This window comes from Sapajus apella, unplaced genomic scaffold, assembly GCF_009761245.1.
Source record: "Sapajus apella isolate SASKATOON/1434 unplaced genomic scaffold, GSC_monkey_1.0 scaffold12, whole genome shotgun sequence".
NCBI classification, from domain to species: Eukaryota; Metazoa; Chordata; class Mammalia; order Primates; family Cebidae; genus Sapajus; species Sapajus apella.
The window spans coordinates 23,197,982-23,216,013 of NW_022436952.1; the positions used below are offsets into that span (position 1 = coordinate 23,197,982).

Below are 18,032 nucleotides of genomic sequence, written 5' to 3' on the forward strand. Positions count from 1 at the left end.
TTTTTTTTTTTTTTTTTTTTTAAAGAGAAAAATTTGGGGGGGGGGGGGGGGGTGTTTTTTTTTTTTTTTTTTTTTTTTTTTATAAAGAGACAAGGAAGTCAGCCTACAGCTAGGGAACGTGACTGCCTGGACGCGGGTGGTGATATTTTTGCACATCTCCTGGGAAGGCATATGCTCACTTGGGGACTGGGAGACAAGCAGGAGGATCAGGCTTGAGTTGTCATCCTCCTTGGGAAGGAGCTGGAGTGTCAGGTGGTCTTGGTGAGGAAATGGAGCTGAGTAGGTATAGCTGGGGAGAGATATGGCCCGGCTTTAGGAAACTGGATAGAAGTCTCTAGAGCAAAGCTAATATTTTAATTAATTAATTTTGTGTAGATAGAGTCTTGCTACGTTGCCCAGTCTGGCCTTGAACTCCTGGCCTCAAGCAATCCTCCTGCCTCGGCCTCCCAAAACGCTGGGATTACAGGCATGAGCCGCTGCATCTGACCAGCTCGTATTTTCAAGCAGTTTGTTTTTACCATTTAATTAGCTGTGCAACACTGGGCAAGTTATGAAACCCTCTGCGTCTCAGATCCCTTGTTTTAAAGCGGGAATAAATGTCAGCTGTGAGGCAGACTTGTGATGATTAGCTGATTGTCTAAAGCACCCAGTCCAGTCTGGCATGCATTATAGATATTTGGTGACTGGGTACTGGATGTACCCAGTCATTCTTGATGGGTACTGGATCTGAGCTCATCTATTTCTTGAGTACTTTCTAGAGTAGGGTTCTGAAGTAGTCTAGAAACTTCCTGATATTACCTATAAAATAGCATATGTGTGTGTGTATGTGTGTGTGTGTGTGTATGTGCACCCTTTTTAGGGGGCAGAAGATCCATAGCCTTCCTCAGATTCTTAGAGGATGGACTTTCCATATATATCATTGAGCAGGCTGCCTACTGAACAAGGAGGCCCAGATGAGGGTGGACGGAGAGGGACCGAAGCCTGGCCTTGCACTCTGGCTGAGGGGTGGTCCCTTCCAGAGGAAGAGGCCATGTTTTCTAATTCCCACAAAGATACCCTGTGCATTAGGTAAAGAATGTCTGAGTTTAGAAAAAAACTTCCTTCATTTTCCCCACCCCCACTCCTGCTACCTGTGATCTTGTTCCTTCCAGGTGGGGTCTGTCCCCAACCCTCTGGGCCTGTGTCACCTCTGCTTCTAGTTCTGTTCCCATGGGAAAGTGCTGACACAAGGGAAAAAAAGCCACAGGACTAAGAAAGAGAAGGGAAGGATTTAACTTGGAAGGAAACTAATTAGAAGAATAAGATTGAGAGAGCCCTTAATTATTGGGTGGTAATGCACACTGTATCCTCTTGAGGACTGTGGGCCTGCTGCTCCTTCCCCTCCGTAGCCTTGAAGGGTGAGATAATGCTGATGCTGTTGGCTCTTTTTTTTCTTGAGTCGGAGTTTGGCTCTTATTGCCCAGGCTGGAGTGCATTGGTGCGGTCTCAGCTCACTGCAACCTCTGCTTCCCGGATTCAGGTGATTCTCATGCTTCAGCCTCCCGAGTAGCTGGAATTACAGGCATGAGCCACCACACCTGGCTAATTTTTTTTTTTTTTTTTGGTATTTGTATTAGAGACGGGGTTTCACCATGTTGGTCAGGGTGGTCTCGAACCCCTAGCCTCAGGTGATCCACCCACCTCGGCCTCCTATAAGTGCTGGGATTACAGGCATAAGCCACTGTGCCTGGCTGCCGTTGGCTCTTAAATGAGGACTTGAAGGTAGGGAGGTCTAATTTCTGCCTTCACCACATTTAAAAATTTTTTTTTTAAATTGTGGTACAATACACATGAGAGTATCAGTGATATTTATGCATTTGATGATACTGTACAGCCATTACCATGATCTGGTTCTGGAACATTTGTCATTACCCCAAAGGGAAAATCTGTACCCATTCTCCCCTCCCCAGACCCCTGGAAAAATCTATTTGTGTCTCTATGGCTCTGCCCATTCCGGGCATTTCATGTGAATGAAATCATACCATACGTGGTCTTTTGTGTCTGATTTCTTTCACTTAGTGTAATGTATTCAAGGTTTATCCATGTTGTAGCATAGATCACTGCTCCATTTTTTAAAATTTCTAAATAATATTCCATTGTATGGCTACAGCACACTATCCATCCATCTGTTGATGGGTATTTGAGTTGTTTCCGCTTTCTGGCCATTACAAATGATATTGCCATGAACATCCGTGTACCAATTTTTGTTTGACTGCTTGTTTCTAGGTTTCTGGGTCTACACCTGGTTGTCTCCATGTCTTTTGACTTCTGACTTGTCGAAAGTCAGCCATTAGGAGGAACTTCTTTCTAAGAGAGGGGACAGGTGAAGCGGCCGTGGCTGCCATGGGAGATGGAGGCAGAGCGTGGCCGGGCAGGAGGAAGATGTGGAGACCAACTTTGCCACATCAGTCACAGTAGGAGATGGGCCTGGTGGCCCCAGTGTCCTCCTCCTCCCCTCTTTCAGCATCTCATGGCCCTTCAAGGCTCAGTATCAGGATGCCTCCCTTCTATAAGGTCCCGAATGTCCTCGCTGGAGGAGACCTCCTTGGTCATCAGTGTCTTGTGGAGAAGGGATGGTGTCATTATTGCTCTCTTGTGGGTGGGGCGCTGAGGGTCACGGGTTGTGTCCACTGGCTCTCCAGCCCCTGTAAGGAGTGATCTCCTCACTGCCCAGCTCTCAAGCCGTTAACCTCCCCAGCAGGTGTTTGCCTTTGGAGTTGGCTAGTGTTGGAAACAGAAAGCTCAGAGAGTGACTATTGATGGTGACATTTCAGACCCAGGGATGGTGAGGCTAGGGTGGAGGTCGGTATCTCCGGAGACAGACCGTGTGAAGCCCTTCAGCAGAAACCCCCATTTATTGTGTATCCCTAGTGCCAGGTTGTTTATTGTTAACTGTCTCCTGTCTTCATATTATCACCCTTCATTTTACAGATTCCAGAATAGACTGGTGAGTCAGGAGCCTGTGGTCACATGGCTGCTAAGCAGTCCAGGCAGGATTGGCACTGAAGGCTGTTTGAGCCTGAGGACTTGTTTTCACTGTGCCTGTGGGTCCCCGTCGCTGCACCCCTTTTCTGGCCATGTCAATATTTGATCCTTCCCATCTCCCCCCCAATTTATCTGGATAAACACCAATATGGCCTTCCCATGTTTGATTGAAGGAGAAACTAGAATATTTCACTCAAGGAGAGGACACCTGGCACCTTGCCCCTCTGGTTCCAGAATCTCTTTCATCAAATGCTCATTCCTGTTGTTGTTGTGTGTTTTTTATTTGTTGTTGTTGTTCTTTGTTTGGAGACAGGATCTCACTCTGTCACCCAGGCTGGGGTGCAGTGGTGCGATCACGGCTCACTGCAACCTCGACCTCCAAGGTTCAGGTGATCCTCCCACCCCTCCTACGTAGCTGGGACCACACGTGTGCACCACCACACCTGGCTAATTTTAAAAATTATTTGCAGATGGAGTCTTCCTATGTTGCCCAGGCTGGTCTCAAACTCCAGGACTCAAGCCATTCTTCCACATCAGCCTCCCAACGTGCTAGGATTACAACCCTGAACCGTTGCACCTGGCCCTAACCCTCATTTTTAACCCCCTGATGCCCCCATGCTTACTTTATTCCTAGTCCCACTGGACAGAACATACATCTCCTGTGCATGGGATACTTCTCATTCTTTCAACATGCACATGCACGCACACGCACACACACACAGGCACACACACACACACACACACACCTTGTTATAATCCTATTTGTCTTACATGTATTTTGGCCATCATTCAATCCTGAAGAGGCCACAGCGGTGTGGAGGCCTCTTTCTTAGAAGATGGCCTTCTGGCCAGGCGCAGTGGCTCACGCTTGTAATCTCAGCACTTTGGGAGGCTGAGGCGGGCAGATCACCTGAAGTCGGGAGATTGAGACCAGCCCGACCAACATGGAGAAACCTGGTCTCTACTAAAAGTACAAAAGTAGCCGGGCGTGGTAGCACATGCCTGTAATCCCAGCCACTCTGGAGGCTGAGACAGGAGAATTGCTTGAACCTGGGAGGTGGAGGTTATGATGAGCTGAGATCGTGCCTTGCATTCCAACCTGGGCAACAAGAGCGAAATTTCGTCTCAAAGAAAAAAAAAAAAAGGTGGTCTTCCATACAGAATCAAACAGGAGCTGCAGATTAGCAGGTGTAGGAGACAGAGCGTCCAGGGCATCAGGGAAAGCTTTCAATTAAGCTGTGAAAATTCATAATGAAACATACACTGCAGCTACACAGAGGGCAGAAGGGAGGCTGTGTTTACTCAAAGTCCCTGAGCTGCTCAGATTGACTCGTTCCCTCTGATGACATGCAGGGAGCCACGGGAAGCCACAGCACGTGGTCTTGCAACCTTCACAAAGTGGAAGAGCAGCCTGGAAGCTGTGTGTCTCTGCTGCTCTCTTTCATTCTGTTATCTTGTTTTCCTAAGCAGGGGTCCCCAGTGACCAGCACTTCGGGCATAGCTGGGGGATACTGGGACATTTGGGAGCCGATTCCCTTTAATGTTTGTGAACAAGCTCTAGCTTTGCTGAGAAATTCGTGGATACTCTCTTCTTGTGGCTAGAATTTTGATTTTAATCAATTTACTTCAAAAGGCATAGCAATCTTGTGGGCTAATTTAGACTCTCCTAATTTTAAAATGTTCTTTAGCTACCAACTTTTATTTTTGTGTTTATGGGAGAAAATTTAATTAGATATGTAGAATGGAGAGAATAATAAATGTGTGTAATCCTAGCACCCAGGGATCATGGCTTATTTTTGTTTTTAGCATCTGTCTACTTGATATCTGGTTTCTTTATATGTCGTATACATTTTACTCAATATTTTTTTTTTTTTGAGACAGAGTCTCGCTCTGTCACCCAGGCTGGAGTGCAGTGCATGATCTTTGTTCACTGCAACCTCCACCTCCTGGGTTCAAGCGATTCTCCTGCCTCAGCCTTCCGAGTAGCTGGGACTACAGGCACACACCACCACAGTCAGCTAATTTTTGTATTTTTAGTAGAGACGGGGTTTCACCATGTTGGCCAGGATGGTCTCCATCTCTTCACCTCTTGATCCACCCACCTCAGCCTCCCAAAGTGCTGGGATTACAGGTGTGAGCCACCGTGCCTGGCCTCTCATTTATTTTATTTTTAATGTTTAATGAAAAGTAACTCTATACATGGTTAAAAGAATTAAACCGCATATAAGTGCATACAATGGGAAGTCAGCGTCTGTTCTGTCTCTGAGACCTAGTTCTTCTTGCCAGAGTGATCTGGACACTTGGGGAGAGAAGCTCCATCCAGCTCTTCATGGATTCTCGGCATTATCATAGAATGTTTTGCATCTCGCTGTGTGATGACTTGCATTAATTACTTCTGCTAGGTTTGCACAGCAAGCCTGGGGCCTTGTCTGCTGCTGTGCTTTGTGGTCTGGGAATTTCAGGCTTCAGATTTCACAGTGGGAGCTGGTGGAGTGACAGGGCTCCCTTGTAAGCGCAGCACCCTGTGAGTGATTTTCTAGGGGGCCGCTGAGAAAGTCCAGCTCCATTAGCTGAATGGCATTTTCCTCTTTGTTTCCAGAGGAGCTGTCCCCTGTGCAGGGGCTCTGAATGCTCAGGCGCTTCTCACCGCTGGTGCTCCTGGAGCCCCTGAGATCACACGTGTGCTGCCTGTGACCTCAGGGGCTTGTGGGCCACATACGTCCCAATGTCAAGCTACTCTAAGGTGAATTCAGCCTCTGCCTTCCTGGTTTAAAAACTTGCAAAAATACCAAATGGGTGTGACGTTTCTCTTTCTTCTCCAACAGAAGCCTGGAATGGTCCCCCCTCCGCCGGGAGAAGAGAGCCAGACTGTCATCCTTCCTCCTGGCTGGCAAAGCTACCTGTCGCCTCAGGGCCGGCGGTACTATGTCAACACGACCACCAATGGTGAGTCCTGCTCAGCGGGGAGCTTGCACCAGCCCCCTGGTGTTCTGTCTCTTTAGAGGGGCAGGTTTTTCCTCCCTTCTTCACCTCTCTAGGGCTTTTTCTTAAGTCTGTGCTCAGGGCTGCAGTAAAGTCTTGCTGGGTGGTAGGGGTGTGGGTCTGGTTCTGTAGTTCTGGGAGTATCATGGGAGGAAGGCTGCCCTTCCCATTGTTTGGGTCATCCTTGGACCCTCACATCCACCTTGGGCATCTGTGTTAAACCCAACCTCTTCATCTGGGGCTGTGTTTTCCGAAAGGTATCTCAAAAGATTCTATGGACCACAGCTGGTTTGAATAAAATGAACCAGGCGATGCCACTGTGTGACCTCTTGGAATTTTGAAGGCTTTAATGATCTTGAAGCTTCAAAACAGGGATTGCAAATGTGAGATTTCCCTAATTTCACTACAACATTGTGTCCTTTTCCTTAAGTAGCTCACTGGCTGGTATTTCTCTGAATGTTCTTTGGGAAATGCTGGGGGGATTTATGGGTTATTTATCCCATCAAATAGTACAGGTTCCACGTGCATTTCTGAGTTGAATAGGACCACACCTCAATGCCCCCAATAATTATGGACCTCCCAGGCTTTCAGATGACCCCAGAATTCCAAGTTAACTGTAGATGGTTTATAAAAGAGGGTGCACAGCGTGGCAGGTTCTGCAGCAGGGTGACCAGAGGGTACTGTTGCAGGCTATGGTCTTGGGCAGGGCGAGACAGGGCAACCCAGCTAAATAGAGCTGTCTTGATCTCTATGACTCCCCAAAGAAGTTACCATGAGAGAACTGAGAGGATTAAAACCAAGGAAAGTTAGACTTGGTGGGAATCATAGACATGCGTGCCAAGGCAGAAGATGAAATCCTACCCAAATCCACCTGCTGGCTCAGCCTTGGCCTCTGTGCCCGCCTGACTACGTGACCACTCCTTCCCACCTGGGGACGTCGTAGCTACAGCTTATGATTATGAGTCTGCCCCAGAAGAGGGTCCTAGTAACAGGGGAGCCAGCTGCTGTTTAGCAGAGAAGGCAGCTGGTTTATTCGTATCCCCTGGCAACCTGACCTTCCGCAGGCTCGAGAGGGGTGGTCTAGTTGAAGAGGTAACAGAGTTTCTAGGAAAAGGGAAGTAGGACTATTTCTGAATGTTCTAATCTTACGCTTCCTCAAAACAAACACATGAACAGCTTTGCACTGTTTTCAGCGACTTCAAGTTTCAGAGAAGAGCGTGTCTATATATGTACTACCCATCTGTAAAACACAGAATCTGGACTGTAGGATCATGAGATCATCAATCAATTTGGATCCATTATTGTTCTAAATAAGCTACACTATTGCAAAAGGGCATGGGAGAAAATGGCTATCTGAATTTCAGTAGCTTTATCTTTTATTAAGTTAGAGAATAGTTTATTTTCAGGGTAAAAAAATTCAGAGTACAGGCTGGGTGTGGTGGCTCAGACCTGTAATCCCAGTACTTTGGGAGGCCAAGGCAGGCAGATCACGAGATCAGGAGTTCAAGACCAGCCTGGCCAACGTACTGAAACCCCGTCTCTACTGAAAATACAAAACATTAGCTGGGTGTGGTGGCAGGCACCTGTAATCCCAGCTACTTAGGAGGCTGAGGCAGGAGAATTGCTTGAACCCAGTAGGCGGAGGTTGCCGTGAGCCAAGATCGCGCCATTGCACTCCAGCCTGGACGAAAGTGCAAGACTCCATCTCAAAATCAAACAAACAAAATTTCAATAAGTACAAAAAGGTTTCAAATAAAAAGTAAGAATCCCTGGTCTCACCTTTTAAACATATGTACACTTAGCTTTTAAAATAAATTGGAAAATATTTTCTGTGTTATCCTTTAAATTACTTTGACAGTATATGCAGACATTTTTCTATACTTTGTACGTTTTAGTCTAACTCATTCTTTTAAATAGCTGTACAGTAATCCATCGGATGGGTATGCTATTAATTTCACTGGCACTCTATTAATGGTTGTTTAAGTCACATTTTATATCAACAGACAGTGTCTGGCAGCTTTTTCCCGAGACTCGGACATTAGCAGATGCCACTGTGTGAGAGTTTTCTTATGGGCGCTGGGATATAGTGATTCCACAGAGGCTCCAGGCCAGGGGTCAGGCAACTTTTTCTGTGAAGGGCCAGGAAGTCAGTATTTGGGCTCTGGGGGTTATGTGAACCCTGTCCCAGCCACTCAGCTCTACTGTCTCAGCATGGAAGTAGCCCCGAATGATAGGTAAACACACGAGTGTATCTGTGTTCCAATAAAATTTTATTTATGCATCTCAAAATAAGAATTTCAAATAACTTGTGTGTCATAAAATATCATTGTTTTGGCCAGGCATGGTGGCTCATGCCTGTAATCTCAGCACTTTGGAAGGCTGAGGCAGGTGAATCATGTGAGGTCAGGAGTTCGAAACCAGCCTGGCCTACCTGATAAAACTCCATCTCTACTAAAAATATCAAAATTAGCTGGGTGTTGTGGTGCACACCTGTAATCCCAGCTACCCAGAAGGCTGAGGCAGGAGAATTGCTTGAACCCAGGAGGTAGAGGTTGCAGTGAGCAGAGGTCGTGCCACTGCACTCCAGCCTGAGCAACAGAGTGAAACTCTGTTTCAAAAAAAAAAAAAAAATCGTTGTTCTTTTGTTTTTCGGCTATTTAAAAATGTAGAAGACGATCCTAGTTGGCGAGTTCACTGAGCCATATGGTAGTTGGTTTGGCCAGGTGGTCCCACAGGCTACAGCTGCTGGTCCCTGCTTTGGGCTGTCTGTTGGCTCCTCGAGGACTTGCCCTATGTGCCCTTCCTCTATTTATTTATTTATTGAGACAGAGTCTCACTCTGTTGCCCAGGGTAGAGTACAGTGGCACGATCCTGGCTCCCTGCAGCCTCTATCTCTTGGGCTCAAGCACTCCTCCCACCTCAGCCCCCTGAGTAGCTGGAATTACAGGCGTGTGTCATCACGCCCGACTGATTTTTTATTTTTATTTGAGACAGGGCTTCACTCTGTTGCCCAGGCTAGAATGTAGTGGCACGATCATGGCTTACTGCAGCCTCAACTTCCTGGGCTTAAGTGATCCTCCCACCTCAGCCTCCTGAGTAGCTGGGATTACAGGCATGTGCCACCACACCTGGCTTTTGCATGCGCATATATATATATGGTTTTTGGTTTTTTTGTTTTTTTGGTTTTTTTTTGGTAGAGATGAAGTTTTGCCATGTTGCCCATGCTGGTCTTGAATTCTTGGCCTCAAGTAATCTGCTGGCCTTGACTTTCCAAAGTATTGGGATTACAGGCATAAGCCACTGTGGCCAAAACACTTTTTTTTTTTTTGTAGAGACAGAGTTTTGATATGTTGCCCAGGCTGATCTTGAACTTCTGGCTTCTGGCTCAGCTTCCCAAATGCTGAGATTATAGGCATGAGCCACCGTGCTCGGCTCTCTCCTTCTCTTTTATGCTGAAAATAATTCCAGCACCTTGGTCTTGCATTCCAGATACCTGCCAGTTTTATTCATTACTCATTTAATTCATTTTCTCTTTGATTGAATCATTCATTCAAGGCATAGTTTGAGCCTCAAATATGTACTAGGCAGAGTGAGTCTTGGATACTGGGAATTTAATAAGAATGAAGTAGTCCCTGACCTCATGGTGTTTATCTTCTTATAGTGGGAGCAGATTTTAAGCGAATACCTATTTGATTCAATCAGGAAAGGGTTGTGAAGCAGGAGTCCAGGGTGTTTTTGGTTTTTTTTTTTTTTTTTTTGAGATAGAGTTTCGCTCTTGTTGCCCAGGCTGGAGTGCAATGACGTGGTCTCGGCTCACTGCAACCTCCGCCCCTCCAGAGTGTTTTAAAAGCATGTCACAGAGAGACCCTGGGGGATCAGGGGAGGCTTCCTGGGAGGAAGCTGCAGGATGGGGAGTGTCTTATGGATGGCGAAGAGTCAGCTGTGTTCGTAGGGATCATGTAGCACTTGAACTTCATATTAATAATTTTGCTCGATTGTCTGAGGGAGAAGAGAAGCAGCTATCTTTCTGATTCTCCTCTGGAATCCTTTCTTAGACTTGTTTTGTGTGGCTGTAGGGTTGTTTTAAATCTGCCTGCCCTTCTGCAGGAATGCATCTATGAGAGTAGCCACCTGTGTGTGTCTCACCTCCTGACTTGGAGGCAGCTGAGCCTGTGCCGCCTCACTGCTGGGCTAGCTGCGTCTGTCTTTCTGCCTGGGCTCTTGCTTCAGCATCTTTGCCCTGTCCTTCTCGAGGTGGCACTTCATTCACGTGCCAGCCCAGTGCCTGGAACGTGCAGTCCCTGTTCTGAGCCAGTCCTTCTTTTCTTCCTCTTTGTCTGTCTACCTTTCTTCCAGACACTTCTAGTTTTTCTCCCTTAATCCCTAATTGCTGCTTTTCCAGAGAGCGCCTGGGGATAATAGGTGTTCTGTCCCTGTCTCCTATAACCAGTTGAAAGTAATTTACATTTGTATTACTTTGCCTTGGCTAATCTGCTTATTTTCCTTCTTTCTTTTTCTTTTTTTGTTTTGAGACAGAGTCTTGCTCTGTTGCCAGGCTGGAGTGCAGTGGTGTGATTTCGGCTAACTGCAACCTCCGACTCCCTGGTTCAAGTGATTCTCCTGCCTGAGCCTCCCAAGTAGTTGGGATTACAGACATGTGCCACCATTCCCAGTTAATTTTTGTATTTTTAGTAGAGACGGGGTTTCACCATGTTGGCCAGGATGGTCTCGATCTCCTGACCTCGTGATCCGCCCGCCTCAGCCTCCTAAACTGCTGGGATTACAGGCGTCAGCCACTGTGCCCAGCCTACTAATCTGCTTATTTTCACATCCGTTTAGGATTTTATGCATGAGGTTGTCACAGTGCTAACCACTAGGCCAGGCTCTGGGGATACAAAATCAAACTAGATATTGTCTCTGCTCTCAGAGACTGCAGTTCTAATAGGGCCACAGACACATATATAACCTATAAGCATAGACTAGGCGTGGGGCTCACGCCTGTAATCCCAAAACTTTGGGAGACTGAAGCAGGCCGATCACAAGGTCAAGAGATTGAGACCATCCTTGCCAACATGGTGAAACCACGTCTCTACTGAAAACACAAAAATTAGCTGGGCGTGGTGGTGCATGCCTGTAGTTCCAGCTACTCAGGAAGCTGAGGCAGGAGAATCACTTGAACTCAGGAAGCAGAGGTTGCAGTGAGCGGAGATTGTGCCACCGCACTCCGGCCTGGTGATAGAGTGAGACTCCGTCTCAAAAACAAAAGCAAAAAACCTGTAAGCATTACAGGTATTCATGTGGAAATCTGAGGGCTCGAGGAAGGGAGTAGTCAATTTTGTCAACCAAGTGTTTGCAGGGATTGGGGGCCGCCTTGTCCCAGGCATTCCTATCCAAGGTTACGGCATGATTAAAGATCAGGCAGCGAGAGAAGAACAGTGGTTGTGTTTGGCATTGGCTAAGGAATGAAGGGAGAGAGAGAGTGAGTCAGGGGACTTGAGGCATTTTGAGGAGTTGGGTCCTCATTCTGTAGGCAGCGGGAATCCACAGAAAGTTACCAGGCGGTGGCATGACATGATCAGAATATTGTGGCAAGGTTGCTTGTGCAGCAGAATGAAGGTTTTAAGGGCAGTAAGCATGGAGCCACACAGACTAAATGAGAGGAGAAATAATGAGGTCAAACACCAATTCTACAGCAGTGGCTGGAGAGGAGGAGATTGAATCTGCCAGACAGGATGTGGCAGCACAGGAATTGCAAGGACCTGGATTCCTCCGGGTTTTCTGCCTCTTGTGTTGGGACCATACAGTGAGTATCGGATATTCAAGGGAGGAACACATTAGGAAGAAAGAAAATGAGTCCATATTGAGTGTGTGGCTCCTTGGGGTGCATTCAGGGAGGGACAGCTGCCATTTGGATGGCTGCACTGTGACTCGGAGGACTTTTGGGCTAGAGATGGGAACTGGGGAGCCATGTGGGTGCATGGCCTGGCATGCAGAGAGCAGAATGGATTTTGCCCCTCCTTGCCCCCTTGGCCTGGCCACTGATGTGCAGTGACCAACCTGCCCAGCCACACAGGGTGGCCAGGATTTGCGTTTCATCAGCAGAGAGGTGGGGTCGTGAGGATGTAGAAGATCACCCAGGGCGAGCCTGTAGGAGGGAGCCTTGCAGCACAGGTTTAAGGGAGTAGCCAAGGGGACCTTGGGGAATCCAGGAGAAGGTAATGTCATGAAAGGATTGTCAGGGAGAGGAAGTTAGAGACAGACTGAAATATAGATCATGTTGATGGTAGGGGTGATGTTTTAAATCACTGGGGAACATTGCACACCGGGGCCTGGGGGATGGGGGAGCTAGGGGAGGAATAGCAGGGATAGCAGGGGGAGGAGGATTGGGGAGGGATAACATTAGGAGAAACACCTAACGTAGATGACGGGGTGATGGATGCAGCAAACCACCACCTTGGCACTTGTATACCTGTGTAACAAACCTGCACCCTCTGCACATGTGCCCCGAACTTAAAGTATAATAAATAAATTTTAAAAAATAAAAATAAATCACTGGGGAAAGCACAGATTATTTAGTAAATGACGTTGGGCCAGATGGCTAACAGGAAGTTCCAGTGGTTAATGCAATAACGCTGTTGCTTTCATATAAACTTGCCAACGCCATCAGAGTGTGTTCCCTGGACTTTGGGAAGTCCCCATCTTTCTTGTGGCTTTCTGGAAGTTTCATCACGCAGAGTGGCCTTCAGTTCAGCCCCAGGAACTCCCAGGGTTTTGTTATGGAGAAATTGCTTGTCTTGCACTGTCCAGGGAAGCTCTCTTTTCCCACCAAAAGTTGACTCTTTTGCTAACGGTTTGGGTTGTGTTTGGTGCATGGATCATGAGCTGTTATCAGTAGCCTACCCCATCCAGGGACCTCGGCTAGTGTTAAGGAGCCTGTCTTAGTCTGTGCAGGCGGCAAGAACAAAATACCGCAGACCAGATAACTTATAGACAATAGAAATGTATTTATCACAGTTCAGGAGGATGGGAAGTCCAGGATGAAGGTGCTGGCAGATTGGGTGTCTGGTGTGGGCCTGCTTTCTGGTTCTTAGAGGGCAGCTGCATTGTCACATGGTGGAAAGGGCAAAGAAGCTCCCCTGGGTTGCTCTTTTAATGGCACTAATCCCATGTTAGTGGAGGCTATGTGACTTAAATACCTCCTAAAAGCCCTGCCTCTTCCTACTGTCACATTGTCACATAGGGGATTAGGTTTCAACACATGAATTTTGAGGGGACACAACCATTCAGACCATGGCAGGGACCTCTTATACAATAAGTAATGATATTTCAAAAGATATAGCATGACATTTTTTGTTCCACTTATAATTAAAATGTCAGCTGGATGTGGTGGCTCTCACCTGGAATCCAGCACTTTGAGGGGCCAAAGTGGGCAGATCACTTGAGCCCAGGAGCTTGAGACCAGCCTGGGGAGCATGGCAAAACCCCATCTCTATAAAAGTACAAAAATTAGCTGGGTGTGGTGGCACACACCTGTAGTCCCAGCTGCTTGGGAGGCTCAGGTGGAAGGATCCCTTGAGCCCAGGAGGCAGAGGTTGCAAAGAACTGAAATTGTGCCATTGCTCTCCAGCCTGGGTGACAGAGAAAGACCCTGTCTCAAATAAATAAATAAATAAATAAATAAATAAATAAATAAATAATATAATTGGAAGGCTAGGCATGCATGCTTCCTCACTTAACGTGAACATAGTCACAGGTATTTGGGCCCTCTTTTTGGAGAGAGGCTGACCTTTTAGATGTTGTTTAAGATACATTTTACCATTTGGACATTAGGGGTATTTGAAGCCAGTATTGATGGCCAAGATTAGTTTAGTTTAATGTATTAAGATTTTATTTCTTATTTGTTAATCTTTGTATACTCTAAATCCAGCAGTTTTATCTATATCATTCATTTTTTAAACAAAGAGTACCATTTGAGATGGTATCTCCACCCATTCTCTGCACCTCCCCTGCCATTCTAAAGCAGAGCCTGATGCAGGGATTGAGTGTTAACACCTTATTTAGGAGGTCTCAGTACAGAGTGGTGAGGGTAGGTATGCAAGGGAAGGAAGGCCGAAGAAGATGCCAAGTGATGCTGGCTGGTGTTTGACAATGAAATGCAGAGTCCCAGCAGGTCTCATAGTGGATATGTTCACTTCCAAAAGGGCTGCAAAGAGGAATCACAGTTGAGGAGGATGGGAAGTCCAGGATCAAGGTGCTGGCAGATTTGGAGTAGTCTGTAGGAAGCAGAGATGTTTTCTCTGCTCCCTTCCCTCTTGTCTCCTAGTTCACACAGGCCAAGCCTCTCCCCTTGCACAGCTATTTCCCTACGCATTTGGGTTGTACCATCTGACTCCTACCAACCTCTCAGAAAGCCAGATTTCACCATCCAGAGTGATGCTTCATCCACGCCCAAGGCAGGGGTTGACAGAGCATGAGTGAGTTTCCAACCAAAATAGAAGGTGGCTGTTGATGGAACTATGAATAATCCAATGTCTGTGTCCCTGTGTAGAGACTCTCTTAGAACCGAGTGCTGTGGTGAACATCTGTCTCCACTGGCAGATCTTGGTAACTTAATCATTCATAAAAGTGGGTAACAGAGGCCAGTGATTTTACTTCATAGTCATCCTAAGAGGAAGCTTCTAAATCCCCTAAGGCAGGGGTTGGCAAAGTGTGGCCCATGGGCCAAATTCAACTCGGAGGTTTTTTAGTAAATGAAACGTTTTTTTTTTTTTTTTTTTTTAAGCTGGAATCTCGCTCTGTAGCCCAGGCTGGAGTGCAGTGGCTCGATCTCACCTCTGCCTCCTGGATCCCGGTTCAAATAATTCTCCTGCCTCAGCCTCCCAGGTAGCTGGGATTACAGGCACGAGCCACCATGCCCAGCTGAGTTTTGTATCTTTTAGTAGAGACGAGGTTTCACCATGTTGGCCAGTCTGGTCTTGAACTCCTGACCTTGTGATCCGCCCACCTCGGCCTCCCAAAGTGCTGGGATTATAGGCGTGAGCCACCGTGCCTGGACAATGAAGCTTTCTTTATTGGAACACAGCCTTGCCCTTTTGTTTACATATTGTCTATAGCTGGTTTTGCACTGAGATTGTAGAGTTGAATATAGACTGCCTCCAACTTTTTTTTTTTTTTTTTTTTGAGACGGAGTTTTGTTTTTGTTGCCCAGACTGGAGTGCAATGGCATGATCTCTGCTCACTGCAACCTCTGCCTCCTGGGTTCAAGCAATTCTTCTGCCTCAGCCTCCTGAGTAGCTGGGATTGTAGGCGTGTGCCACCACACCCAGCCAATTTTTTGTATTTTTAGTAGAAACTGAGTTGCCTCATGTTGGCCAGGCTGATCTTGAACTCCTGACCTCAGGTGGTCCACCTGCCTCGGCTTCCCAAAGTGCAGGGATTACAGGCATGAGCCACCGCACCCGGCCGACTATCTCCAACTTAAAATGGGTGGACTTAACAATTTTTTTAACTTGGCGCCAAAGTGATACTCATTCACTAGAAACTGTATTTCAGTTCAATATTCAGTAAATTATAAGAGATATTCAACACTTTGCTACAAAATAGGCTTTATGATAGATGATTCTGCCCAACTGTAGGCTAATGGAAGTGTACTGAGCATGTTTAAGGTAGGTGAGGCTAAGCTATGGTATTCAGTAGTTCAGGTGTAATATGTGCATTTTTGACATACACTATTTGCGAGTCACAATGGGTTTCTCAGTATATAACCCTGTCATAAATTGAGGACTATCCGTAATTGCAGCAGAGACCATGTGGCTCACAAAGTGAAAATATTTACTCTCTGACCCTTAACAGAAAAAGTTTGACAATACCTGATTTAAGAAATAGAACTGGCTGGGCGCAGTGGCTCACACCTGTAATCCCAACACTTTGGGAAGCTGAGGGGGGTGGATCATGAGGTCAGAAGATCGAGACCATCCTGGACAACATGTTTGAAACCCTGTCTCTACTAGGTGCTGCTCATGGTGGTGCATGCCTGTTGTCTCAACTACTCAGGAGGCTGAGGCGGGAGAATTGCTCGAACTGGGGAGGCAGAGGTTGCAGTGAGCCTAGATCGCGCCACTGCACTCTAGCCTGGCTGCAGAGCAAGACTCTGTTCTCTGAAATAAAAACAAAAACAAAAAATAGAACCTGTTTGTTTTACACATATGGAAATGAAGTCCCTACATGGTAAAGGGATTTGCTTCAAGTTATCTGGTCATTTATAAGCCCAGCTGTGACCAGACTGCCCTGTCTTCTAATCTTTTCTTTTTGCCTCAGTATTTGGAAGAGCAGACATGGGTGGCAGTGACTTAAGTTGGAATGAGAATAACTGAGTTTGTAGATTCATTGATAAAGGAAAATGATCTGAAATAACAATTTTTTAAAGGAAACCTATGCATCTTGTTAAAGCATGAACCCAAATCCAGGAGAGCCGAAAATTGTTTTTAAGTCTTTTTTGTTTTAGATAGGATCTCTCTCTCATCCAGGCTAGAATGCAGTGATACAATCAACCTCGCGCACGTTGTTTTTTTTTTTTTGGTCAAGGGGTTTTGCTACATTGCCCAGGCTAGTCTTGAAATCCCAGCTCAAGCAATCTTCCTGCCTTGGCTCCCCAAAATGTTGGAATTACAAGCATGTGCACCACACCCAGGCCTTTAAGTGCTTTTGATAAAGAATCTGTGTCTGTAAATGTTTTATTGTGTTTGTGACTGAAGCTTGGAGGACTAAACCAGGATTTGAGCTTTTGGATTCCTTTGCCAAATAGTAGTTTTCTTGATTTCTTGCTTTAATTTTTCTTTAAATGAGTGGATTCCCATTTAACTTTATTATGCCAGGAACTAATGTGAGTTTCTGTATAAATTTTCCAATAGAACACTTTTAACGTTTATTTGTTACAAATAATTGGATTCTTTTCTAACTCCCCAAATAAAATGAATGGCCCTGATTATTCCCTGTTAATAAAAGTTACTCTGAGAAGGTTCTATACCCAAAAAGTCCATCTATTTTCTTCTGTCCATCTGTGTTGAGCACATGTGATACTAAAAAGATATGCATATGGCACATTTGGTTGATTAAATTAGGATTGTGTGTGCACGTGTGTGTGTGTGTGAGAGAGAGAGAGAGAGAGAGCGCGTGAGAGAGCGCCAGCCTAATATATATAAAGCCTAATTTTGGCTTTATTATTTTTCTTTAATGGATTCTTAGTGGAAGGCTGTTAGAACTTAAAGCTTCCTATTAATCTGCTTCTGTGTGGGTTTTGTTTTCTCTTCCAGGATATCCGTTCTCATGTGTAATGTTTAGGTAATACTTACATGCATAACACACCCCTCGTTTTTCACCAGGGTTTAAAGCCAATAGTCTTTCATTTGTGGCAGTGTCAAGTGGCTTAGAGTCAGTCACACTGCCAGGATGAAGTTGAAGACTCGCACAAGTCAAAAGACAAAAGAGATTTTGTGGTTTGCCCAATTCTAGGAATTTGAGTTACTTTGCAAAAGACTGCTTATTGGTAAACAGTGTGAGTGCGTTCTTCATTGTCTGTTAGGTGGAGTCAGTGATGAGTAGCACGTGGTTCAGATATGGAAGTGGGACAAAAAGAAATGTGTAGAATAGGATCCATAAATCTTCTAGAATATTCAGTGACCCAGATTATTCCACTCCTAGCTGTATACCCAAGAAAATTGGAAACACATGTCCACCCAAAATCCCACGTGTGCATGTTCAGAGCATTGTTATTTATTATGCCCAGTAGAAACTCAAATGCCCATCAACTGATGAATGGATAAACAAAATGTGGTTTTATCCGTACAGTGGAATATTAGTCAGCCATAAAAAGGAATGAAGGTACTGGCTGATACATGCTTCAATGTGGATGAATCTTGAAAACATCACACTAAGCCAAGAAAGCTAGACACAAAAAGCTGTGTACCATATGATTCCGTTTATATGAAATGCCTAGAATAGAGAAATCCACAGAAAACCACCCGGGT

The 18,032-nt window shown here is 45.8% G+C and overlaps 1 protein-coding gene and 1 long non-coding RNA gene across 8 annotated transcripts in view; one reads left to right on the plus strand and one right to left on the minus strand.

Moving 5' to 3' along the window:
- Positions 1-18,032, plus strand: part of GAS7 (growth arrest specific 7) — a 277,284-nt gene that overhangs the window by 164,784 nt on the left and 94,468 nt on the right. For all 7 annotated transcript variants that reach the window (XM_032280280.1, XM_032280285.1, XM_032280286.1 and 4 more), the window contains exon 2: positions 5,850-5,970. In XM_032280280.1, the coding sequence (XP_032136171.1) occupies positions 5,850-5,970 (121 nt within the window). The remainder of the gene's footprint in view (positions 1-5,849; positions 5,971-18,032) is intronic.
- LOC116553120 lies at positions 981-17,857 on the minus strand. The gene is made up of 3 exons (XR_004269640.1): positions 17,701-17,857; positions 3,557-3,562; positions 981-992 (listed from the first exon to the last, which is right to left on the minus strand). It is a non-coding gene; the product is annotated as an uncharacterized LOC116553120 (long non-coding RNA).